Source organism: Blennius ocellaris (assembly GCF_963422515.1).
Source record: "Blennius ocellaris genome assembly, chromosome: 22".
Lineage (NCBI taxonomy): Eukaryota > Metazoa > Chordata > Actinopteri > Blenniiformes > Blenniidae > Blennius > Blennius ocellaris.
The window spans coordinates 2,990,739-3,017,739 of NC_137671.1; the positions used below are offsets into that span (position 1 = coordinate 2,990,739).

General features: G+C 44.3%; 1 protein-coding gene across 1 annotated transcript; it reads right to left on the reverse strand.

Annotated features, from left to right (window-relative positions):
- Positions 1-1,552: 1,552 nt before the first annotated feature.
- On the reverse strand, positions 1,553-25,526 carry tbc1d30 (TBC1 domain family, member 30; the record flags this gene model as incomplete). Its single annotated transcript, XM_080518413.1, has 14 exons — positions 1,553-3,551; positions 5,818-6,051; positions 8,401-8,540; positions 8,648-8,754; positions 9,617-9,722; positions 10,796-10,964; positions 11,636-11,734; positions 12,156-12,225; positions 12,318-12,503; positions 14,383-14,508; positions 14,984-15,049; positions 15,224-15,285; positions 21,104-21,268; positions 25,085-25,526. 14 exons carry the CDS (start codon positions 25,524-25,526, stop codon positions 2,356-2,358), a joined length of 3,168 nt encoding a protein of 1,055 aa, XP_080374539.1. The 3' UTR covers positions 1,553-2,355.
- Positions 25,527-27,001: the final 1,475 nt, after the last annotated feature.

Here is a 27,001-nt window from a genome sequence, read left to right on the forward strand (position 1 = left end):
CAAAACCAGAAATCGAAGCCACTCACGGGTTTATTGTTCGTCGAACGTGGAAGCGTCCTTAAAATAACACCAGAACGCACTCAAGAGATTCTAAATAATTTGGATATGTGAAGACGTGTCATTTCCCATTAACGTCTTAAGGCTTTTACAGTGAAAACAACGGTAACCCCAGCTGTGTGGTTAAATTAGAGGATGGTGTACCTTTTGGACCAAATTGCTTGCAAGTTAAAAAAAAAAAAAAAGAAGAAAAAGAAAAGACTGGAAAAGATGGAAATAAGTAGAAAATGTGCTGCCATGACAAAACTCTGAACTCTGAACTCTCACCCAGCCTTTAAACACACCCCAGAGCTCAACAGCAAACACTTACCACTAATTTAAACGCTGCTTCAGGTCCTGAAAAGATTGTTTGTGTGAACTGGAGGTAATTATCAACCACCTGTTGATGCCGGTAACAAATATGGCGGCCGGAAATGACGTATTGAGTCTGAGACGCGCTTTAACGCCCTCCCCTTTTTTTTTAAGGAGAAAAGCAAAAAAAAGAAAAAAGAAAATATATGATGTGTTATATTTCAAATAACAGACTTTCACTTAAAAGTGACAATATATGTGTATTAAAAGACTGAAGAGAATTTTTTGTGTTGTCTCACCATGGAAAATAAGAACCAATCAATACATTTCTAAGAGTGAAAGTTTTTTTTATTATTATTAAGAAACCAAATGATGTGCTCATCCTTTCAATGTATACATCAATAACAATGAAAACTAAACCAGCCCTTAAGTGCCGGGCTGTTCTTATTCAAGTTGTTAATCTTGTAAACTAGATTTATTTTTCATTCCCTTAAGGCAAAATAAGATCATGAACTACTAGAAGATAAAAAACCTTGAAGGGTGAGAGGATTAATTGACTTTTTACATAAACTACACTAAGCTTATTTTAGAAAACTAACAATAGTGGAAAAAAAATTGCATTTAATCTTGGAAAATTATGGTGGAATTGTTTTTTTTGTTCCCGACTTAAAGTTGTAAAAAAGAACGACTTAAATAAAAACGAGGAAAATATGCCATTTGTATTTATATGTGACACACAGAAGGATGTATGAGGGTCTGGAAAGGCTTGTTCTGTCCAATCTTACGTGAAATGTTCTACTTCAAAATGGGCTTTTTTATGACTAATACAATAATATAATTATGTCCCCTGCTATTGCCCATAGTATGCTTTTCTTTTTTTTTTAACCCCAACACTAAAGAGCTGACTTTTGTTGAACAAATTCAATTCAAAATCTGTTATTGTCAACATCTGGTAATTGTAAAGTAAGCCATTTCAATTAAATGTGTACTGGAGGATTCTTGAAGTTTAATGCACTGGTCCAATGAGGAAGCTAAATAGTGCAACGCCTGCTGGAGTCTGACCTTTACTGTCAGCAAGAGGAAGCAGCTTTGTGCCTCTTTTGTTCTTTTTTTTTTTCTAGCATTGCGGTGCACGGTTACTAAACAAACCCAAAAGTCACAAAGTTTCAGAATTCAAACCATTTTATATTTGAATTTGTCACATTTCATTCAATATCCAACCGTCGACCGAACTGGTGGAACATTCACACTCCGTCACAGAATGAGAAATGACCTTCCTCGTGTTCATAAGACCACATATACACAATGTTTGTTGTTGTTTTTTTTAATAATATTCAAAAGAAAAAGAAAAAAAAAGTTCAGTGCTTCTGGACATCACAGAGAGTGAACAGGTTTGTAAGCACACACACACACACACACACAGTTATTAGATTTGACATGACACAAACTCTTAGGTATCCGTTTCATGTGTAGTGATTTCTTAAATACTTGGCGTCGGAACAACTGGATGGCTATTGTGCAAACTCACAGGAAAAGATACTTCATTAAGGTCTGGGATATGATCAGCCAGTCCAGAGGGAACCTTTCATTTTCCAGTGCAGGTGGAATCCTCCTCCAGGGCCACAAGCTGCGACTGACAAAATCTAAACCCCACAGTATCGCAGCAGAAAAGCCCGGAACAATAATAGTTTTTCATATCATGTTATCTTTGATTCAGTCGTTTTAAAGGTCAAGGGGGACCTGCATAGGCCACTGCGACGGTCTTCGTCGTGTCCTGAACCTCTCGGACACAAAACACAAAAACGGGGGGGGGGGGGATTTTCCTTCAGGCTGAATGTTCTGCTACGTTCCGAAACGTTTGGAATGGCTTTCATCTCCAGCTCCGTGGTTCAGGTCTTACAGTTCTCGCCTTCTGTTCTACTGCGGATGGGATGTGGGGGTGTCGTCGGCGTAAGGAGGCAACGTGGTGGCGTCAGTTCGGCGGTATGGATTTAGACGGGTGCTTCTTCATCGCGTGCCGCCGATGGCGGCGCCGCCGCCCCGGTTGAGGTTGCGGCCGAGCTGGGGGAAGTGTACCGTGGGCGTTCTGGACGTGGGGCCGTACAGGCCCAGGTTTCTGGCCGCCGCCGACTTCCTGGGCTGCTTCACGCTGGGAAACGGCGAGAAGGTCTGCTGCTTGGGGGCGGAGGCGGCCGACGACAGTCCCGGAGTGGACGGGGAAGACGGGATGTGGCATTTAGAGGAGGAGGAGGAGACGGAGGAGAGCGACGGGGTGGAGGGAGAGGCGGTCTTGTAAAAGGTGGAGGAGGCGGGAGGGAGAGAAGACAGGCTGTTGGCTGATGAGGAGGACGGGAGGCGGGAGGCGGAGTCCGGTGGTGGGGAAGAAGAGCGGGACGGGCCGGGGGAGGGTGACGGAGGAGCGGGGGAGGAGGAGGGGGGGACGGAGGCGGAGGAGGGTGGGGGTGGGGGTGGGGGTGGGGGTGGGGGTGCGGCAGCGGAGTCTGCGTGTCGGTCTGAATCCGAGCGCTCGGACGTTTTGCGCCGGCTTGAGGACGGCGGTGGAGGGAGGAGAGGGACGGGTGGTGCAGGTTCACATTCAGGGGATTGGGGTGGTGTGTGTGTGTGTGTGTGGGAGGCTACGTCCGACTCCAGGTCCAGAGACTCCAGCTGCACCTCCACCTCTGCAACCTCCGCTTCCTTCGTCACGTTGGACTCTTCACGCACCGAGGAATCAGGAGACGGAAGCTCAGGCAAGTCAGTCGCATCCCTTTGATCCCTTTGATCAACGTCTTCCTCAACCTTCCTCTCTTCTTCTTCTTCTTCTTTCTCCATGCTAAAAGATTCTCCTTCCTCCTCCTCTTCCTCCTCCTCCTCCCTGTCCTCCGAATCCCCAAATCCCAGCTGTGCCCGAGCCCTGGCGACGTTCCTCCGATGCTGCCGGACGTGAGCGCGCCACGGTGACCCCGCGCCGCCGCAGCTCGTCGGAGAGCCGCTGCTGTTGGACGGCAGCGAGCCGCGGCGCCGCCTGGCCGGGGAGCCGTGGTCCTGGCGCAGGGAGGCGGGCCTCCCCCCCCCAGGGAGCACGGCCGCGGGCCGGCCGCCTCGGGGACCTCCGGGCGGCTTCCGACCGAGGAGGAGGTGGTTGATCACCGAACTGGAAGGGTTGAGTTGGGACGGCAGGACGCGGGTGGCAGGACACTTGTCTGGAGGGAAGGCGGGGGGGCGGGGGGGGACACAAAGACAGATTAAAGACAGGACATTAACGTGTAGTTTCCACTGAGATGTGGCCTTAGCTTGACGCTCTCTCTCTTCTCCTCTCCTTCATCCACATCGTCAACAAGTAAAAACAAAAAAAATCCACAGGCCCACTGGTAAGGTTTAACAGTTTGCTTTTCAAAGAAATAAACAAAAGGGTGGTACAGAAAAAATTCCCAAAGGTGTTCCATGTTATGTAAGTGGTCCGTTAAATCCAGTCAGGATTAATCATCCAAGACACAAGAGACCAAAGAAAAAGGGAGAGCGAGAGAGAGAGGCTCCACTCTCACCTGACCTCACTTCCTGTCACAGGTAACCCCCCCCTAAACTCCACCCTCCCGGGAGCATCAACAAACAATTAAAGGTGCACAGCCACCAGAAAACACCAAACAGTCATCCCTTCCCAAACATTGCAAATAATATAATAATTAAACTTTTATCCACTTAAATCAACCACATTTTAAATGATTAACTTATTACATTATTACCCATGTGAACTAAAATACTTGCTACCAAATTAAACGTCTTACATTGCTGCTGTTTTAGATCAACTTGAAATTATTTATCCTTTTAACCAAGCTATGAACTGCGATCAGGCTCCTACATAACGGACGCTACGCTCTGGAGAGTTTGTGTTGTTGCTGCCCGTTTACGCGACAACGGTGCTCAAGAGCTACAACAACAACAACAACAACAATGGCCTCCAGGATGTCATGAGTCCAGATCCTCCCTGGGACTTTGGTGGTTTTATAGTCGACGGTCACGGTAATTTTATGCAATAATGTTCGTGTTCAAGCTCATTAAAAAAATAGTTTATGTGAGCAAATGCGTCCCAAAATGTAGAAAAAAAATTCAATGCATGTCCAAAAATAGTTTGGTAAATAAAAGTTGCTGCGTGAAAATTTACATTTTGGAAGACGTGAAATAGAAAAGAGTATGACTGTATTCAAGTAATTTATTTAACCCGTGACCTCGTCATGGACTTATGACGTCATCGCCGCACTCCCCCGTTCTTATCCTCCACTAGAGGGCGCACACGGCTTCCAGTTAATGAGACTCACTTCCTCACTTTCTATAATGTTGGTACATACACAGGGCTTTATAAAAGCTGATTACTGTGGTTTAAGACTGTGTTTTCATGATTACTGTATGCACAGATGGGTTTTTTTCCTGAAGGGTGGAAAAACATCAAATCACACTGTAATACTGTTACACAAGCCTGGAGGCGGCAGCTGCACCAAGAGACACAACCAGAGCTTGTTAATGGATGTTAGTTGCAGATTAATGGCCCGAATCAGAGAAAACCTCAACATGCAGTAAAGGAAACAAGAATAATATGAAAACAATTGGAGACACGTGCCACTCCAGCACAATTTGTTGAATAGAATATTAAAATGCATTAAAACATAGAAGACAATTTGATTTGATCATGATGGCAAAATTGCTGCAATGGCAATTTCTCGAACACGTCGGAAATACATTAAAATAAATCACGCATGCATTTAACAGAGTTGTTGGTGCAGGAGTGACACATGCCTCCATAGGAGTCATTTCAGATGGTTTCGTCGTGTTAATTGAGCTGAAAACACCTGCGAGGGGAAAACAAAACTCCAGTTACACGATCGTTTGCCCCGAAATTGATGCCAGCTGCCGTCCAGAACCCAACAAAAGGTCCAGCGTCTGTGGCTGTACCATTTAAGAAAACATTTAATAATTTTAAATCCCAGGTTTAGTTCATCTTGTCAGCAGTTGCAGTTATACAACATGTACAGGATTAAACATTACCGACTATTCTTTCATAATTGATCAAGAAAAGGTCAATTTGTTTGAATAAATTACATTTATATGTTTGTAAATTCTTTTTTTAACTGACAAAAAGTAAATATGTGATTGGAAATCCACCAGAGTTAAAAAAAAAAAAAAAAAAGAAAAAGGATTGCATGTTAAAGAATGATTCCAGATTCTGGAGGGTTTTCACACGGGTACCGTCATGGAGCAGCTCGGCGGCGATGGCGCGTTTGCGGGAAACCTCCGGGAGGATCCCTGCACTTGTGGGGATCTCGGGTCCGGGTCCTAACGAGTCACAGAGCATCATGAGATAAAACCCACTTCCTGTTCCTTCCCGCGACCCCCCCCGGCCCATCACCGCCGATCCCCCCCGCGCGTCTCCTCAGAAAACGCAGTGGCGGGCTGAACGTGTGAACGGCGGCCCACCTGTGTGAATGTAGAGCTGCATCGCCTGCTGCTGCTGCCGCCTCTTGATGCGAGTGTATTGCTTCTTCAGGGCGTAGATGTCGGTGCTCATCCTCTCCATCATCATGCTGTTGATGGCCGCCCGATGCTCTGCCCTGGCGCCCCCTGCCGCTGCCGCCGCCGCCGCCGCGCTCCCGCCGCCTCCCACCGCTCCCGGACTCAGCTCGCCGATGTTCCTCTGCTCGGATCGCTGGTCTGGACGGACGAGGACGAGGACGGAAGCAACAATTGTGATTGTGGTTTTAGAGTCACCAAAACAGAAGACAAAACAAAACCCCCTCTTTAAAAAGTAGTAAGAAAATGCTAAATGCTGGGAAGAGATGTTTACATCCTTGGAAACCTGAATACATGTTTATTTACATTAATGGTAACAGCAGCAAAGAAAAACATCACAAGAAGATGGACAAGCTGATGTACAGCAACAAATATAATTTTCTAATGTATGTATGTATATATGCATTGTGATACTCTGAAAATAAAAATAAAAAGATAATGCAAAATGCACAAATCGGGAAAAATCCGGTTTGTCTTTTCTTACTTATGTGCTCACGGATTTCTGTTTCCGGCGACAACTAAAGAGTTTGATCGAATACAAACTGTGGGCGATCGAAAACAAGTGGGCTGCAATAAACGCGGATTATTTGAGAATATAAAACCTCTATTAAAGTATATTCATGCGCATTATAGAGAAACTAGATTTAAAAGTCTGGAGGATAGTGCAAATCATAAATAATGCCGTTATTGTCAAACAATTTAAGTTCATTTTAATTTGATTTCATTCAAATGTATTACATAAAGTATTTCTATTCATTCAAATAAAGGGTTATTGAATTTTTTGCAAACATATGTACATGTAAATAGAGAACTTGTGTTTATAATTAGTATAATTTTGTCATCTTTTTGGATGTTTCTACGTCGTTCAATTCATTACACATTGTAAATAAACAATCAATTTATCTTTCTATATCTATCTGAGGCGACCATTTACAAAAAAAAAATCCTTTTTTTCCAATCATTAACATTTTTATACACGTCTTTAGGCTTTGTTTCAATCATTTCTAGTCATTCTTAAAGGAAAAACTCAATTTTACAACTAAATGTCATTTTAATTATCTTCACATTGTATTTTGTATCGGAAATAAAGATCAGCTGGACAGAGATTTGCTGTTGTTTTTTTCCAAGAGGCTAAACGATGGTTCTTCAGAGTTCCACGGCTTCGGATGTTTTAATGTTTGGTGGTGGTCTGAGGTCTGAGCGGAGGAAGTGGGGATTTGTCTGGAGGAAACGGATCAGACAGTTTGGACTTGGGAGTCAGATTGAGGGCAGATGGTGAAGATTTGGGGCAGTTTGGAGCCTCGGCTGGCGGCCTGACGCTTCTCAACGCTGCCAGAGAGAGAGAGAGTCACTCTGATCCCCAACCACACTGAACCGACAACTTGTTGTATGAAAATGTGACGGAAAACCTGAGTAACGCCGGACGTCAACTAACAGAACTAACAGAGTTAAAAGTCCAACATTTAACTTAAAACTCAACCTCACATTGAGAGAGAGAGAGAGAGACAGAGAGAGAGAGAGAGACAGAGAGAGAGCGAGAGAGAGAGAGAGAGACAGAGAGAGAGCGAGAGACAGAGACAGAGAGAGAGGAAGAGAGAGAGACAGAGAGAGACAGAGAGAAAGAGAGACAGAGAGAGACAGAGAGAAAGAGAGAGAGACAGAGAGAGAGCGAGAGAGAGAAAGAGAGAGAGACAGAGAGAGAGCGAGAGAGAGACAGAGAGAGAGCGAGAGAGAGAGAGAGAGACAGAGAGAGAGCGAGAGAGAGAGAGAGAGACAGAGAGAGAGAGAGAGAGACAGAGAGAGAGCGAGAGAGAGCGAGAGAGACAGAGAGAGAGCGAGAGACAGAGACAGAGAGAGAGGAAGAGAGAGAGACAGAGAGAGACAGAGAGAAAGAGAGACAGAGAGAGGCAGAGAGAAAGAGAGACAGAGAGAGACAGAGAGAAAGAGAGACAGAGAGAGACAGAGAGAGACAGAGAGAGACAGAGACAGAGAGAGAGGAAGAGAGCGAGAGAGAGAGGAAGAGAGAGCGAGAGAGAGACAGAGACAGCGAGAGAGACAGAGAGCGAGAGAGAGCGAGGAAGAGAGAGAGAGACAGAGACAGAGACAGAGAGAGAGAGAGACAGAGACAGAGGAAGAGAGAATGAGTTAACCATGTGGTTATTACACTAATTTGAAATGAGCAGCAAATTCAAAAATTCAAAAGTAACATTTATTTGAGGAATTCCAGTTTCTCTGCAGTAACAACAATCACCACAAGGTGGACCCACACGCCTGAAAAGATCTAACTAAACTAAATTAAATTCTTTAATTATAATAAAATGCTGTAAATGAAAAATATAATAAAGTCATTTTTCAACCAAATGTTCTTACAATGACCGTCATCCTGCACTTACCTGTGAATCAGCGGTTTATTCAAGCTGCCCGAGTCTTTTTTTTTTTTTTTTTTTTAATTGAGGATTGAAGAGAAATAAGAATAGAGTTTGTGCCGACCTTTGAGGTGTTTCTGGTACCGCTGCAGCTCGGGGGCCAGCAAGCCGCCCAGCGGCCCCAAGCAGCCGAGAGCCGTCACCACGGAGTCTTCATCGTCCATGTCGGCGTCGTCGTCGCTCTCCCAGCCGCCCAGACCGCCGCTGGAAGGAGGGAAACACGACGCCACACACAAACGCCGCTTCTTCTCTTGTTCCTTTGTTTTTTGTTGGGTTTTTTTTTACGTAAAGTGTGATTTCTGTGTTTTTACCTTCCGTTGGACTTCACCGAGGTCGGGAACGGCGTGATGTTGTAGGTGTACTTCTCTCTCAACTCGGCCAGCTGGGGGAAGGGGAACACCGCCATGGAGTAGACCTCCTGCCGGGCCGGAGGAGAAAGGGAGGAGAGAGGGAGGAGAGAGGGAGGGGAGGAGTGAAAAACGGGGAAGGTTGGGGAGGCGGAGGGAGATCCGGAGACGGCGATCGCGAGGAGGAGGAAGGAGGAGGAGGGAGGAGGGAGGGAAGAGGAGGAGGGAGGAGGAAGAGGAGGGAGGAGGAAGAGGAGGAAGGAGGGAAGAGGAGGAAGGAGGGAAGAGGAGGAAGGAGGGAAGAGGAGGGAAGAGGAGGAGGGAGGAGGAAGAGGAGGAGGGAGGAGAAGGAGGAGAAAGGAAGGAGGAGAAAGGAGGGGGAAGGAGGAGGAAGGAGGAAGGAAGAAGGAGGAGGGAGGAAGGAAGAAGGAGGAGGGAGGAGGAAGAAGAGGAGGAGGAGGGAGGAGGAAGAGGCAGGAGGGAGGGAGGAGGAGGAAGAGGCAGGAGGGAGGAGGAGGAGGAAGGAGGAGAAAGGAAGGAGGAGGAAGGATGAAGGAGGAAGGAGGGGGAAGGAGGAGGTAGGAGGAGAGAGGAGGGAGGAAGAAGGAGGAGGGAGGAGGAAGAAGAGGAGGAGGAGGGAGGAGAAGGAGGAAGGAAGGAGGAGGGAGGGAGGAGGAGGGAGGGAGGAGGAAGAGGCAGGAGGGAGGAGGAGGAGGAAGGAGGAGGAAGGAGGGGGAAGGAGGAGGAAGGAGGAAGGAGGAAGGAGGGAGGAGGAGAAAGGAAGGAGGAGGAAGGAGGGGGAAGGAGGAGGAAGGAGGAAGGAGGGAGGAGGGGGAAGGAGGAGGTAGGAGGAGAGAGGAGGGAGGAAGAAGGAGAAGGGAGGAGGAAGGACAAGGAAGGAGGAGGTGCACCTCCAGCTTCCCGGCGTTTTACCTGCATGAGCTCGGTGGGGTCGATGAGGCCGCGGTCCAGCATCTCCTGCGTGAGGCCGCCCATCGTGCTGTAGAAGTCGTCTGCAGTCTGGCAGTACTCGATCCTCCTGGACACACAGACACGCTTATAGGAACACGAAACACATCTATTATTAAAAAACAAACAAGGGAATTTGCGTTTTGGAAGATTATTTCCCCCCCAAACAACTTTTTCACAGTAATTTTGGAAATCGTGTGTTTAATTTCACATTTATGTGAAGAACATGCATTTGTAGTTTGAGCAGCGAAGTGAATTATGTGGTTTCACTTGTTTGCTGGATTGGAGGAGGTGAAGTCTGGAGAAACGACACAGACTGGGAATTTAACAATAATACATGAGAAACAGAACAGACAACAAATAATCGCCCGAGTACATAAACTCACAATGGAATCCACAAATACTGTGTATATTTGAAAAAGGTGGTGTGAGAACCAACGTTAAAATACAGACGTGTTTCTTTTCTGGGAGCAGGTTTATGGAATGTCTCAGTGACGACTTAAAACTGTGCAAATCACTGTTCTGCTTTAAAAAAACAGTAAAAAGAAAAATAATTAATGTTACAATGAACAATAATTTCTGTTACTTCTGTTTTGGTTGGTTTTTCTCATGTATTACTTCTGTTATGTTCCATATTCATTTTTTCTCCCGTATTACGACTGCTATGTTTATTAGTATTATTATAAAAAAAAAAATTTTCGCCAGTTGCTTTTTTAAGATTTGATTATATTTCTTGCATCACTGGTGTCTGGGGTAACCGCACGGGTTTTTAAGGGAGAGGCTAAAATAAGCCTTGGCTTCAGCCTAATAACCATTTCGGTTGTAACTACATTGTGGAAACAGTGAAAAATCCCAGGTGTGTGAACTTGTACCATGAACTGCACAAAAATTCATCAACTGCACATCTACTGAAACTGCAACCGAAATAAACCATTCATTCATTCATTCATTAAATAAAGTGCAAGTTCAGTAGCGCCTCAGATCACTGCAGCAAACATTTATTTGTTGTTGTTTTTTTTGGGATAAAAAGACGAAATTGCTACAATTTTGAAATGACATTCCTTGTACGTAAATGGGACTGGTTGAATTCAACACGAGAGACATTTTTTCTGGACTTTGGATGAACGTTGAGGAAACACTTACTCTCCCAGCCGCTCCCAGATGGCCAGGGCGACGCGGAACAGCACCTCGGAGCCCTCGAAGAACACCGAGTCCCAGATCTTCAGCACGACGGGCGCCGGCAGGCAGGTGGCGAACATGGTGAGGAACCACTGCATGGTGAACACGTTGGTCAGGGGAGGCTCGTAGCTGCCTGTGGGGGTGGGGGGACACCGGGAGTTTTACAGCCGATCGGACGATCGTGTGGAGGAGGAAGGAGGAGGAGGGAGAACAAGGAAGGACGAGGAAGGACGAGGAAGGAGGAAGAAGGAGGAAGAAGGAGGAAGGAGGAGGAAGGAGGAGGAAGGGAGGACAAGGAAGGAGGAAGAAGGAAGGAGGAGGGAGGGAGGAGGAAGAGGCAGGAGGGAGGAGGGAGAGGAGGAGGAGGGAGGAGAAGGAGGAAGGAGGAGGATGGAGGAAGGAGGAGGAAGGGAGGAGGAAGAGGCAGGAGGGAGGAAGGACAAGGAAGGACGAGGAAGGAGGAAGGAGGAGGAAGGGGGAGGAGGAGGAAGGGGGAGGAGGAAGGAAGGAGGAAGGATGAAGGAAGGAGGAGGAAGTGAGGAAGGACAAGGAAGGACAAGGAAGGAGGAAGGAAGGACGAGGAAGGAGGAGGAAGGGGGGAGGAGGAAGGAGGAAGTAGGAGGAAGTGAGGAAGGACAAGGAAGGACGAGGAAGTGGGGAGGAGGAAGGAGAAGGGAGGAGGGAAGAGGAGGAGGAAGGAAGAGGGAGGAGGAAGGAAGGAGGAAGGACAAGGAAAGAGGAAGGAGGAGGAAGGGGGGAGGAAGGAAGGAAGAAGGAGGAGGAAGAAGGAGGGAGGAGGAGCACCTCCAGCTTCCCGGTTGGCTGCTCTCTGGAGGTGGTGGAGGTGCTGCGACAGTCTGGGAAGCTTCAGGCGCAGCAGGTCTCTGAACACGGCCATGTCCACTGAACACACACACACACACACACACACACACACACACACACACACACACACACACACACACACACACACACACACACACACACACACACACACACACACACACACACACACACACACACACACACACACACACACACACACACACACACACACACACACACACACACACACACACGTCAGAGGGTCTGTGTGGAGGCTGCACATCATTTTACAGGTCGGTTGTCTTTTATGTGTTAAACATGAAAAATGTGTTTTAGAAAACTGTCGGAAAATTTTAATAAAACCCCCAAATCATTAGTTTAGCCCATTAAAGTGGTTATTTTCAATATAGAAATGTGGCTTTTGTAGTCAAATTCAGGGCTGAATCTGACACAGTGTGTATTTATACTCTTTACTTTTTTTCTTTCAATTAGTCTTTACCTGACAGAGCACGCAAGTTGTTGGCAAAATAACTGTCAGGCAGCACTTTGTCGATCAGGTAGATCATCACCTGAGAACAGGAGAAAAAAACACGAGTCTTAAGTTCCACTTCTCCGTCACGCGAGTCTCTTTCCGACCACGTGACGTTTTAAAAAGCTTCACCTTGAGCGCGTCGCTCTCGCTGCCCTCCGTCACTTCCAGGATGAGCGCGGCCAACACGTTAAAGCCCTGGCAGTAGCCCACGCTTTTGTTCCAGCGGGCGTAGGCGAGAAGCACCCTCTTCAGCACCACCCGGTCCTGCTCCCCCTCCTGGCCGCAGTACGAACTGCAGCCGGTCCGGTGCAGGTCCTGAAGCCGGAGAATGGCACAGTTAATATTCATCTCACACACACACACACACGCACACACACGCACACACACACACGCGCACACACGTGCGCACACACACGCGCACACACGCACACGCACACACACTTCCACTCCTCATTGACGAGATTGTTCTGTTAATTATCAAAATCAAGTTGTTATTTGCTTTTTTTTGGGGGGGGGGGGGGGGGGGGGTTTCTTCCTGTTTGTTTGTTTTTGGGGGGGGTTTTCTCCCTGTTTTTGGTTGTTGTTTTTTTTTTTGTTTTGTTTTTTTTCTTCCTGTTTTTGTTTGTTTTTATTATTTTTTTCTTCCCATTTTTCTCTTTTCCTTTTGTTGTTGTTGTTTTTTGTTTTTTTCTTCCTGTTTTTGTTTTTATTTTGTTTTTGTTTTTTCTTCCTGTTTTTATTTTGTTTTTGTTTTTTTCTTCCCGTTTTCTCTTTTCCTTTTTTTTCTTCTTCTTGGTTTTATGTCCTTCTGTTTTCACTTTTGCTATAATTGTTGTGATTATTGTGGTTTTTGCTCCGTTGTTGCTCAGGCTGGTTTAATCTCATGGCAGTTGGAAAATATTTAGATCACTGTGATTACTGTATTATTAAAAAGAAAAAAGAAATGTATGTAGCACTAACAAGGGTATTGTATGTTTCTCCCCACCAAGTCTCTCTCTCTTTCCTCTCCTCTCCTCCATCCTTTCACCCCAACCGGTCCTCAGAATTCCTCCACCTCTGACTCTGGTTTCTACAAAGTTTCTCCCTGTTGGGGGAGTTTTTCCTTTCCACAGTCGCAAACAAACCTGCTTGCTCATGTGGATATGTTGGGCTTTTCTATTTTCTCTATAAAAGCACATTGGAATGACTGTAATGCATTTTTTTTTTTTAAATGTATATATTAATTTCATTAGTAATCGGTGCGATAGCTGGATGAATCGGTTACGTTTTGATGGAAACTGATGCAGCCGGCATTAAAGAGACCGGGAGGCAACAACAGTCATCAGGAGGACGATTAGACTTTGTCCTGTTGACAGAAGCAGCCGCTCTGAGTCACTGAGTCAAGGAAGAGCCGCGGCGTCACACGGTCATCCTGTTCGCTGACGCACACTCAAACACTCTTTTATCTCTGGTGCCAGCTTCAGCAGCCGATCCGGCCGACTGTGGCTGAGCGGCAGAGTTCACCCTGGACGGTCCACCGCTCTTTCATAAGGCCGACTCAGACACACGGCTTCTATCGCTTCCATCGACCACTTTCAAATAAAATACTGCGTTTACATCCAGCAGGCTTTTACATAATAAAGAATAACAACCCCCATAATGACATTTCTCTCACAGATGCCATAAAAACAATAATGTTATTGATTTGTTGCTTAATATGCAAGATTGTGTGACACTGTATTGATTTGTTTACATTTTGCTCTGGGCATTTTTTTTCTTCCTGTCATTCAAATATCACAGCAAAGGAGGTTTTTCTGTGGTAGAGCAGCAACTTCCTGTGGTCGTACAGTGACATATATTTACCAGGATATTATTTGATGATCCTTCTTAATACAAGTCGCATGACCAGTTTAAACAACAGCAACAAAAACAATAGCGTGACTCAGAAGATACGGTAATTAGGTATCACGCTCTCCCCGTGTCTGTTGTTTTTCTCTTGAGACTCCAGCTTCCTCCCACAAAACACAAACATGCTGCTTGGCTTCATTTGGACAAAAACAAATAACTTTAAAAGCGTATTTTCTAAAAAAATAAAAAAATAAATAAACACGCGTGAAAGACTGCTGAAACCCTGCCGGGGGCTGAAACCTGAACGCAATGCCGACGCGTAAAGACACAAACGATCCCAAAAGCGAGTTGGTCTCTCCGGGTTTACCTTCACGATCTGGATGCCGAGGGAGTCGTCGTCTGGGTTGCTTCGCTCGTTAAAGGCGAAGCGCAGCGTCTTGTCCCAGTCGATGGAGATGCTGTGGAGGTACTGGTCTGCCAGAGTCAGCCAAACCTGCACAAACAAAACAAACAAACCAAAAAAAAAACCAACACAAAAAGAGATACTGTCAAAGTTTAAAAGTCAGTCTATTTCTGATAAAGGCTGGATAAAAGCTAATTTCACTCAGATATTGGACGTTTTCAATATTCAAACATTCGACGCATTGATGCAAAATTAAAAAGTGCTCCAGAAAAGCAATAACATTTCAATAAATCATGTGACTCTATAAACTAATGGCTTTTCAGTTTGCAGTGCCAAAAGTACTACATTTATACAGAATTGCAATCTAAAAACTGAGGCTCCGTTTTGCACTACAAGGTGTCACTTTTTGTTTGGGAAAACATTCACGTTTACACGGCAACGATTTAAAAACCCTGTCCGTTTGTTTCCGTGTCGGTCCACCAGTGGGCGCCGTTGTTCGAAATGAAGCCACAAACAATTCGCCAAAGAACGATACGCTAGGAACATTGACGACAAAGCGACAAACCCTCTTCCTCCACTCCTTCGGGATCCCGGTAGGAAGTCTCGCCACAGCTTTGAGAGCGTCATACCACTGTGAGGAACAAAGAGCAAACGCTTTCATCTGCAGTGTGAGGAACAAAGAGCAAACGCTTTCATCTGCAGTGTGAGGAACAAAGAGCAAACGCTTTCATCTGCAGTGTGAGGAACTCATGTGTGATGAGAACACGGGGAAACACGGAATATTGAACATGTGTTCCTCGCTCACCTGCTGGAAGCCATTCTTCCCAAGTGAAGGTTCAATGGTGAACTTGAGCCTCGTGTCGACGCCTGCAGTCAAAAACACTTAGTCAGAGTCTTCAAACACATTTTGTTTTGTCGTGGAACATCGGTGGATTGGGTGGTATAATCAGTTTGTATAATGATAGCAGTAGCATCCGGTTTTTTGGGTTGTTTTTTTTTTTTGAAAACTTGAGAGAATAACAGAGATTTTCATTGTGTCTGAACACGAATACATGATACGAGACCCAATTTTACATTAACGCCGGCCAAGTGATTTATTATTGTGCAGGAAATCAAAACGTCACTTTTAAAAAGTGCAGACACACATCAAGTTCCCCTTGATGACATGACATTTTACGAATAATATGTTGTTGGATAAACAGTGCACACATGAACAGACAATGTACAGATCATTTTCACAAATCAGAAAGTTAATACTCCTGTTTTTTTATGTATTGTTGCATTCTCAGTATTTTAATACACTGAGCATATTTAACAGTCTGTAGTGTCAAACTACCTACAACAACTTTATTCGCCATTGTTAACGTCTGGTAGATTTACAAATTAAAATATTTGACACTAAATATTATCTTCAGCTGAACTCAAGCAACTTAAGGTAACAAAATATCAGGAGGGTTTGAAGAAACGATCGTCAAATATAATGAAATATTATCTAAACATGTCCGAAAGACAGTGAACGATCCCAAAAACGACCACACATGGGATTAGAACATAGTTTGTCTCAACAAAATGCGAAGAGTTTGACAATTAAAACAGCCAACACACTTTACTACTCCATCAGAAAGATTTTAGAAATGCATCATTTGCTTGGAATCTCAACAAGAAATGTCGTTTTGGGGTCGTTTGTGGACGTGGTCGCTGTCCAGTCGCTCGCAGTGCTGAATTAATCTTCCCTCGGTGAAAACCGTGTTAAAACCCGCTCTGCGCGCACGCAAGCAAAAAAATAACAACCCAAAAACCTCTTTAACAGAAAATTAAGGCAGTGGGCTAAAGCCTCGTCCCGGAAATTAAACGTCGCTGTGCTGCTAAGAGGGAAGGTCCTGCGGGCCAAACGGCTCCGTCTGCGGCGGTCATCGCGGTGCGTTTTTACGCACGACGGCACATCGAAGTACGGCCGTTTTTCCTCCACTAACTCATCTACAGGGGGGGAAACAATAAAGAAGGAACTGATTAACCTGTATGTCCATATTCCACCTCTGTCGGTTTGCTTTCCGCCATTCGGTTTTGTTTTCCTCTCGGAGCTTCAAGAGGATTAACGCGGAAAAAAACCCTCCTACTTCCCGGTCACAGATTAGAGGCGCAGGACGCGTGCGCCACAGACCAGACACGTATTTGTTCCAGCTTTTGTTTGTTCATATGTTGTTCGACCAAGACCTTGACCGGAACGGCACGTGCGATGGCGCCGATTTGAGTTCATTTACACGATTATCTCCGGAATAAACTGCAAAGATTGATCATGTACTGTTTGCAAAGTACCTCATAGATCATCGATTTCAGAGTAACTAACCAAAATACTGCAAAAGAGGAGTTACAGAGCACATTATGTATCCCACCAAGCTCTTTTTTTTAATTATTATTATTACTAAAGCATTTCCACGAAAAAGCAGTTTATCTCTGCACATCTAAGCAGATTAACTATTTCTGAAAATGTAATAGGAGCACCTAATCGATTCTCTTCTAAGTGACCTTTAGGCTTTGAAATCTCCATAAAAAAAATTGTTTTATCAGGTTTTGTAAATAGGTGGCTCAGTCTGAAACAAATCACAAGCAAGAAAACTTCCTGGAAATGGTGACTGCTTTTCTTATGACTTACGGGTGGAGAAAATATCAGAAGGCTAAAATTATTAGACTATAATATCAGTGATTTGTTAGTTCACAGATGTTCCAGACAGATGAGGAGCAGACAAGTAAATGTTACTGAACTTACTTGTTCAAGGTCTATTCTTTTAGTCAATAGATGGAATTCCCTTGTATCATTAATCATCTTCACCCATTCACAAATCACACACACACACACCAATTCTACCTAAATAAACATTGCATCTTATTTTCATTTATTTACACAACATTTTTTATCTCTCAAAATAAAAGTCATTTAAAAAAAAAGAAGCTACAAAACCTAAAAAGGGTCAAATGACTAGAATTTCTAAAAAGGGAGGAAAAAAGCATCGAAAAGAGATTAAATGGTTTTAAAGTCCTTCCTTCCTGCGGCCATAAGACTCTACTTCTCACTGTAAATAGTGTTTGGTGTGTTTTTGTTAATTTAATCCTTTCTGTGCTTATTAGACACTCAAGCCTTGTACATAGTAATCTTTACTATTACTTATTTAATTGCTATCCTGTCTTATTTGATATGAAATGTTCCATTTATTCTGTCAGGAGCAACGCTTAAAGGAATGTCCCTTTGGGATTCCATAATATTATATTCTAAAATGCTGGAAAAGAGGGATGAAACTGCTAAAAAAAAATCAGGTACAAAAACAGCTGACAATGTCCTAAAATCTTATCATAAAGTGAAAAACACCACAATCTGCATCAGCCTCATTATGTTGTTTGCGGCTCCAGTTCAACTTGATTTGGTGGAAAATCTCCAGGTTCTCGAGGCTGCAGACCCCCGGCTTAAGATTACATAAGAATCTGGAACAGACACTGCAAGATTAAAGCCCAAATCTTTACGTCCTTAAAGACGACAGCGACGAAATCGACAAGAGATTTTGATTACGGCCGTGAGAAAAGCCAGACGACTATGTACGGACTTGTATGGAGACGCTGGAAAGTTTTCCAGCCGACAGCCCAAGCTGACGCATATCGAGAAACCACAATGAAACCCGAGAACTCCTCCGGTCCATTATCAGACTGATGAGTCGATTGAAGTGCTGCTAAAGTAAGATGGGAATTTCTGGGAAATGAGCTCAGGAGATCTCAGTGTGCAGCAGACTTCCTCCAGGGGGCGATAGAGAGCCTCAAACATGATATTTTGAGATATAGTGTATATTTACACTATATCCCATATTTTGAGGAGGGATTTTTAATGTGCAACCACAGCCACGATGATAAAATGCAATGATTTAACCATTTTAACTGATTCCAGGTGCATGCAACTGCAGCACAGGATCAAAAAAAACTAAGATATTAAGGTATAATTGGATGTTGGGAGCTGACAGAGGCTTTCCAGTTGCTGCCCAGATGTTAAACAAGCCACCACTGCAAATCAGAAAAGCCCCTTCACTGCTCATTTCTGAAACTAATCTTAAAACCCATTTTTACGCAGCGTTTTTGAGTGTGACATTTTTATTGTTTTTATAATTTGCATTGCTTTACATCTTGGTTTTTTTTGGCTGCGTTCATGTACTGCACTTCTTTGTTTCAGCTGTGATTGCTTCATAAATAACAGACCCTATATAGAATCAACTTTAAGAAGAAGAAAAAATCTTTAAAGGGCTTTTACGGACCTATAACATGCAATTAATTTTCAGGTTACGGGGGAGTAAACATAGATGGCTCTATGAGGCGCAGAGCATCTGGGGCGCACAGGAAACACCAGCTGGCTCTATAAGCGACAAAGCATTAATTCCACCTGACTCTATAAGGTAATAGCATCGGGGATGCTGTGAAAATCGCCTGGCGCTCAGGTGCAGAGGAGTAAACATCACCTGCGTGTCTCTATAATGATGCAGAGCAGTAAACATCACCTGTGTGGCTCCATAAAGGCGCAGAGCACCAGTGCGCACACAGTGAAACATCACCTGGCTCTAGAGTGCAGAGCAGCCGCGGCGCACTCCTCGATATCCCGTTGCGCTTCTTCAGGACGTTGCTGATGATGTTACCGACCCCTCCCGATCCCTGCTGCCGCTGCTTGGCCCCCGCCCTCGGCCTCCGGCCGGCGGCGGACAGCCGCTCCTGCCTCATCCCGGAATCAGCGCTTCCAGGCCGGCTCGATCAGCTCATCGCCTCACGCGCCTTCCTTTATCGCGTTAATAGAGAGCGACGGAGCATGGAGAGACACCGCGTCTCCTCAAAGATCCCCCAACCAAAAAAAAAAGGCTTGAAGTGATGTTACAGATCTTTCGTTGCCCCGAATTCAAAACCGTCCATTTATCGTTCAGCGCTGCGTAAAAACGCTCCAGGAGGCTGGAGCCGCGCGCGGCCCGGAGGAAAAATGAAAATATCCGACGACGCGTCAGAAATAGACCTGCAGAGGAGGACGTGAAGGCTTTTTTTCTCCTGTCAGAGCTGCTGCTGCTGCTGCCCACCTCCTCATCCTCCCTCCTCCGGTTGAGCGTCACCGGGAGGAGGCGCCAGTACGGAGGCTGCGGGAGGACGCAGCACGTGGGCAGGAGGAGAATGAGGTAATGGGTGGGTGGGTGGGTGGGGGGGGTTAAATCACATCCTTTGGAGAATGGGTATGTGCAGAAATTGTATCCCTGCACCTTTCAAATTGCGTTTGTCTGGCACCATACATTTGTAATAAATCTACTTAGAAATATACGCACAGGCTCACGTGAAGGACGGAGCTGAGGGGACGTGACGTCACTTGGAACGATGCAGCCAACACATCATAAAGTTTGCTTTTTTATTATTTCGGTGGCTCCCAGTCACCTTGTTATTGTTCGACTAACGTAAATATCGATGACTCTTTCGTCAAAAAATATGCCAATTTCCTGGTAACATGCTGAGAAAAAGCACAGTTACTTGGAAATACTCAAAGACTGAATGTTTATCTCCACAATATTCTCAGTTGGCCTGAGACGTGAGCAACGAGGGTCAGTCCACATAAACCTGCAACTTCCATTTAAAAAAACAAAAAAACAAAACCAACAAGGAGGTTTTCCACCATCCTCAGCTGGGCCAAACGTGGAAAACACCGAGACGTTTCAATCTATAACCCGATGACTGGGCTGTTTGGAGAGAGCCTGGATCACCCTGTGCAAACAGCTATAATGACCATAAGGCTTCACAATAAAGCACCGTGTATCTGGAGGCTTTTATTTTATAGGCAGCCCTAATAACTGATGCGTTTCCTGCCATCTTTTTAAAATCTAGACACCTGCTGATGTGCTTGAGTCACACTAATAAATACATCAAGACAAAACTTTCAGGAGATTGAAAATGATGGGGGGGGGGGGGGGGGGGGGTCATATTAAAATGAAGTCTATAATCTTTCCCTGGAAATAAATAAATAAATAAAAAAGCTCTATTATATTAAGATAAAGGGTCTTACATGACAGGACATTCCGTCCAGTCCAGACATGAAAAGTGTATTAGGATTTATGATTTTTTTTTTTTTTTAGTCTTTGAGTTATTAAGGAAATGTGAAACAGTAATTCAATTTTTAAAATCGGATTTGTATAGTCTGCATTCATGACCTTTGGCAGAGCTTAGTAATGTAATAATTCTGGCCTTTTTACACATAATTCAGCCCAGAATGTAGGAACTTCTAATAAGTTATTACGTGATTGAAAGAACATAAAAAAAAATCCATTCAAAATGTAATAACAATAGAATAATGTAATAATATATATATTATATAAGGTTCAGTTTCTTGGAACTGAAATTGGGCTGAATTTAAATGGCATATATAGTTTGTCTTGTGTTATGAAGTTTTTGTGTCGTAAAAATGTGGATATTTGGAAAGACAAAGATTAGTAAAAATTCACGTTCGGGTGACATTTTGAATTAACCGGAGTCAAAACTGTGATTTCATGCGAGTCAGACGCCAAAAACCACACAAATCTTGTTCTAAACCATTCGATTTAAATACCCAGATGAAGTTTTCCTTCTAAAATTCACACTGACTGGAGGCAGTTTCCCCGTTATCGACTCAAAAAAAAAAAACAAATCTTACGTCGTTTTTGCGAGACGGCCTGCAGACACGCCGTGATGATGTCGTAGTTCTTGTGCAGCTTGTGGACGAGGCGGTCGCGTCTCCTCAGCTGACGCAGCAGTTTGGCCGACTGCAGGCCGGTGCGGTGCTTCACCTCGTGGACGATGGAGAGCAGCTCCTCCGGGGCTGCGGACACACGTCATGCGTTTAAAGTATTAAATTCAAAATGTCGAAATTCAGTCACAAACAAAGAAAAAGAAAACTTGTGATTTGCTTGCCAGCCCTGATGAGTTCATACCTAAGTGGCTGCAGAGCAAGAAAGAAGGAAAAAAATGACCAAAAACAACAAATCTACAAACTGCTCCACTTCCAACGCTGCTGGCAGGTGGGAAAAAAAAAACAAAAAAACATTTACACACAAAAAAATCCCATCACAGCTGATGCAAGTTAGAGACGAGAGTTAAAACACTTATCTGTACAAAATAATGAAAATATTAGTCATCTACTGTAATCCCATTATTATTGCAACATAACAGCTCATTATACATTTAAAGGGGTATTAATATGCAAAATTCCCTTACTAATGGTTTTCCAGCAGTAATAATCGTCTCCACACCTGGAACGACGCCCCAGAAGAAGAAAGTGTGTCGCTCCAAGCAGCCAATCAGAAATCAAACCCTACATAGTGTCATCGGGGGTTCAGCCAATCACAATCAAGGTAGGCCCCTCCCCCTTTGACTCCTCCCACAATCAGGCAGCTCTGCTCTGGCACATGGCACCACTTCCTTCCTCTTCCATAGATGGGCGTGTGTGTGTGGGCGGAGCCAGTCCAGCTCACACATACACAGCAGATTCTGAATGTAGCTCCTTGGATCCAATTTTCTAATGGAGGAGAATCAAAGAGGAGCTTTGAATACAAAGTTGTGACCAATGAGACTCATGCGAAACCTCGTCCTACTTATCAATCCTCAACACTGAGGGATTCATTTCTCTACATTTCTGTCCGTATTTCAAAGTTAGCAAGCAATTGAATCACAAAAAAAGCTGAAAGATTATTAATACAGTTTAAATCGCAATAATAAAACATCAAAAGGTCATTTTTAGTCCAGAAAATATGATGCACTTTAAATATATGTGTGTTTGAGGTTGATGTACTTTTCATTTTGAGCATCTAAAAGTGATTTAAGGCCATTTTAAGTAACTGAAAGCTTTTTTTCTTTGATAAGGACATTTAAATACTGGATATCAATCAGACTGAAATATGTGGTAGTATGAAAACACTGTATGTCCTTTAAAAGAGACTAAAAGTCAGGTCAAAGTTAACCGATTTAAATTCTCACATGTGTTGTTGTATTGCTTGCAAAGAGCCAGAGAGATGACGTGCTCTCTAATAGATGTGGAAAAGACCTTTCTGGTGACACACACATTTAAAATAAACATGCGTGTTTAAACATCCAAGTCATAAACTTGGATGTTAATGACATTTTAAATGTGTGGAATCCTGTCAGTAGAGTTAGAACAAGGCCGCTGCTCAAACAAACTGTGCTTCTTGATGCAGATTGAATAAGTGTAAAAAAAAAAAAAACCCCAAGAACACACATTAGTATTTGTGTAGAGGCGCCTTGTCAACAGTCAGTAGTTTAGAAAATGTCGATAACGATCACGTCCACTTCCTGAACGTCCTCTTGAGACGTCATGGAGGCGAGAAGTGACATCGTCAACCATCCATGCAGTTTCACTAAAAAAAAAAAAAAAAGCTCGCCCAACTTTCTCCTGCAAGAAAGAGGGAGTCGGTATCTCGCTTCCTCTTCCTCCGCATTGTTTGACTCGTAACGAGGTTCTCGCGTGTCGACGCCGAACACCGACCGTCCTGAGAGAGGCGGCGGGGAAACTTTCCGGAAAAACCAGCTCCGAATCAAGATAGCCGAGGCACGTTCCTCCTCCTGGCACATCTGTGGGTGAACTTCCCTCCTGCGTCGCGTTTTCGCCTCACGGATACAAAAACATCTCCTGAAACAGCAAAACGCTCTTCTGCAAGAAACTGATCCTCCGTCTTCTGAAATGTTTGTATTTCAATCACAAATCATGCTTCAACTGACAAAACTGACTCAGTGTCATCTATTTAGGTCTTCCCCCCCCCCCCCCCCAGAGCGATTGGGTCAAAGGTCGAGGTCAGGAAAAGGTCAAACAGGCATTTTGCTCATAAAGCGGTCAGTTTTAATCCGATTGATGTCAAATCAATAACAATTTGTCCAGTTTTCAATTCACTGACATGCCACATGATGCAGTGACAGAACGACTCTGGTTATATTAGCGGTAAGGAGTCACATGGAAATTATAAAATGTGTGTGCATCATTGTCCAACAGCGACAAATGATGGCAGGAGTGGTGTGGTGGCTCAAATAACCTTGTAATCCATTGGTTTCCATGGTGACAAATGTGGCGTATGCACTCTACCGAGTGCCCGTTGCAGTTTTATTATATTGTTTAGGATGCAAAAGTACCCAAACAAGAGGCATCAATTGAAATATGCAGCCTGCAGACCCCTGTGAAGGGCATATCTGCCCCACGGGACGGGAAAAAGTACAAAGAACCTTTCAACTTTAACTTTTGAATCAAAGTGAACTTTTAAAAAGTATCACACGTTACAAAATCCGAACTCGCGTGAAGGATTTTAAATATAAAACACAGAAATCATGAGGAATGAGAATTGAAAGGCTTTTCCCAACGTTGGCTTGGAGTGAAACTTTGGATTAAAAAAAAAAAAAAGTAACAAGACAATCAAGTCAGGTAATTTGAAAAGATATAACACACCTTGTTATGTTTAAAAGTGCAAACCTTTTCAGGTTTTGTAAAAGGTTTTTAAATGACATGCCGACTTTTTTCATAATTCCCATTAAGTAAACAGAAGACGAGGTTTTACGCCACCATTTCACTTGAAAAGTCAAGATTGTGGTAAAGTGTCATTGCACATTTTCTTGAACTTGACATCTTCCTCTTACTGGTGTCTGTCTACAACTTTTACCTTGAATTACTTCTCGCTGATATTTTGACAAAGAGTAAATCCCAGAATGTAAAATATGCTGTAAAAAAAACAACCCTCCCCATGTTGTAAACTTTAACCACGTGAGCTTCAACTTCATATAATACGGATTCAGTCACGTGGTAACAGATCTCACACCTTGAAACAAACAGGATTTGATACAGATCACGAGCCGTTTGTGCTGCTCCCGCTCTGTCAACACTGGAGGAAACGTAAAAGGTCTGACAAGTCCCTTGTTCAGGTCCAGTCGCTCTTAACAGATCGCGTCACATCACAGTGACGCGTTTCACACTGGAACTGTAAGTTGACAATTGTTTGTTGTGTTGTTGATTATGAATGCGATGTTCAAGCTCTGGATATGTTCACGCCTGAATCCCTTTGTTTTGGCGTTGCCAGATAAAATGATTTGCTTGGCAACTGCATGAAACTGGACTGAATCCAGTAACAACTTAAGATTCGAAATGTTAGTTTGTCCAATGAGGAGACTAAAGTTTACACGTTTAGATAGATAGATAGATAATTACTTTATTCATCCCCGAAGGGAAATTGTTTTGTTGCAGCAATCTGGTACATACGAATATTATAAAATAGAATAGAATAGAAATATTTCATGAGTATTTAAGTTTCATGAGACAGATTATGGGGTGGTCGTCTCTTACCAATTATTTTTGCCCACTTCTCCATCTGTATAAATTACAGTCATTGCATATTGTTAAAATGAGTTTATCTTTTTCTGTGGACAGCTTGTTTCTGCTTCCTTTCCACCTGTTTTGGCTGCTGCAACTAATGACATCCCCCCATTGTGGGATGAATGAAGTTTAATCTAATCAGAAGGTTGCAGGTTCAGATCCCCAGCTCCTTCTGCACAAAAGTCAAAATGCCTTTGAGCAAGACACTGAACTGTGTCAGTCCAGATGTTGCGCCCCCTGGGGTCCCTGCACAGCCCCGGCATCCCTCACCTTTCTGGGCCAGGTAGTTCCTCTGGTGCCTCCTGGTGTGCTTCTCCTGGAGCTCCTGCAGGAAGCTGGATCCGGAGTTGCTGCGACCCAGGAAGGCGTCGGAGCCGGACGCCTCGGTGGAGCTGTCCCAGCTGTCCACGTTCCTCCTGCCGCCGCCGCCGCCGCACGTCTCGTAGAGCTCCACCAGCAGGCAGTCCACGATGGAGGTCCTCGCAGCCCTCGCTGCCTCCTCGGACGAGTCCTCCGAGTCGCTGCCAGAGTCCGCGTCGGGCGGCTCCGCGGGGACCTCCGCGGGGTCAGAGGGAGACTCCCCGGGGTCGGTCCACGGTTGGAAGTCCCCCCGCAGGGACTCCGCCGAGTGGACGAACACCCCGCTGTCCTCCGCGGAGCATATGTCAACTTCCAGAAGTTCCGTCCCGTTCAGCTTCACCTCCGCCGCCATGCTTCCCCCTCCCCCCCCCCCACCCTCAACGGCAACGAGCCGAGGAAACCCCACGACGGTCGAATTCCTTTAACTTGCCATTTTTCCGGCAACAGTATTCAACTTGAAAAGTTTAGTTTCTTGGGCGATTGGGAAGAGGATGGAGTTCCTGGAGCGTTCCATTCCTCACCTCAGGAAGGTGGAAGCGCGCCGGACCGCGTCACTTTCCTTCCTTAATGTTACGGACAGGAGTTCACCGCCACCCCCCCTTCCAGGGCGACACAATGGTCCGGCCCACCGTGCTGCACTTCCAAACCGCTGCCAAACATTAACACAGGTCGCGCGACAGGTGCGGCCGGGTGGACCAATCAGAGAGCAGCCCAAAGTGTGTGCACCAATCAGCGTTGAGCTGCGCCACGGACGGCTTGAGGCTTTACGACGCGATCCATTGAGAATAATTGTTTATGGTGGAAAGGACGGGTATTTAAACACCTGCAAACAGGAGCCAACCAAAACACGGGGAGTGTAATTATGACGAACACATAATGAACAGTGTTTGCACTTTTAAAGCTTGTTCAAATATGTATTCCTCAGATGTAATTGTTATTGCTTTTCAACACTAAATTGTGCACTTATCCATCCATCTTCGATAATGTTTCTATTATGTGCAGGGCAGCAGTGTGCTGGAGCCACAGATGACTGTGGGCGAGGGCAGGATACACGTGTACCGCTCTCCAGTCCATCACAGGACAAACACACAAAAACAGACAACGACACACACTCACATTCACACCAATTTAGGGTCACCAATTAACCAAACATGCATGTTTTTGGACTGTGGGAGGAAACGAGAGTATCAAGAGTCTGTGTTTCCCTGCTTGTCCACATATTGTTTTTACTATAAGTAGTATTAGTTGTTATTTGTATTCATATTCGTAATATTGTATATTTATTTTGTTGTCTTGTAATAGCATTAGTTGTCTCGAACTCCAAATTCTATTTTCTTCTCACCCATGTGTGTCTGTGTCTGTGTGTGTTTTATTTTTTCTTGATCTCCTGCTGTATTTTATAATAAATAACCCAGATTTGATATGACTTCGACTTGAACTCGTCCTCAAACTCATTCTGAACCTCAACAAACAAGCAAAAAAAACTGTTCAATCTCTTATAAACTGCCAATAAAATATGAGGAAATTCATGATTTCCATTCTTTCATCAATGATTTAAAGTAAAAAAAACAAACAAACGTGTTTATACTATTCATTTAAATTGCTCTTAAATCTGAATAGCTCCTATAAATCCTATTTTTTAATGTGAATTTCAAAAAGTCAAACAATCCCACATCTGTAAATGTCATTCAGGGAAAGAAGATTCTTTGAACAGAAAGAAACCTTAAGCAGAAGATGGAGGTGATGTTCAATAGGAGGGAATGAAGAAACAGGGCAGATAGATATTGAAGGAATAATAAACACGATGCAGGTGTCTGGGGGTGTGGA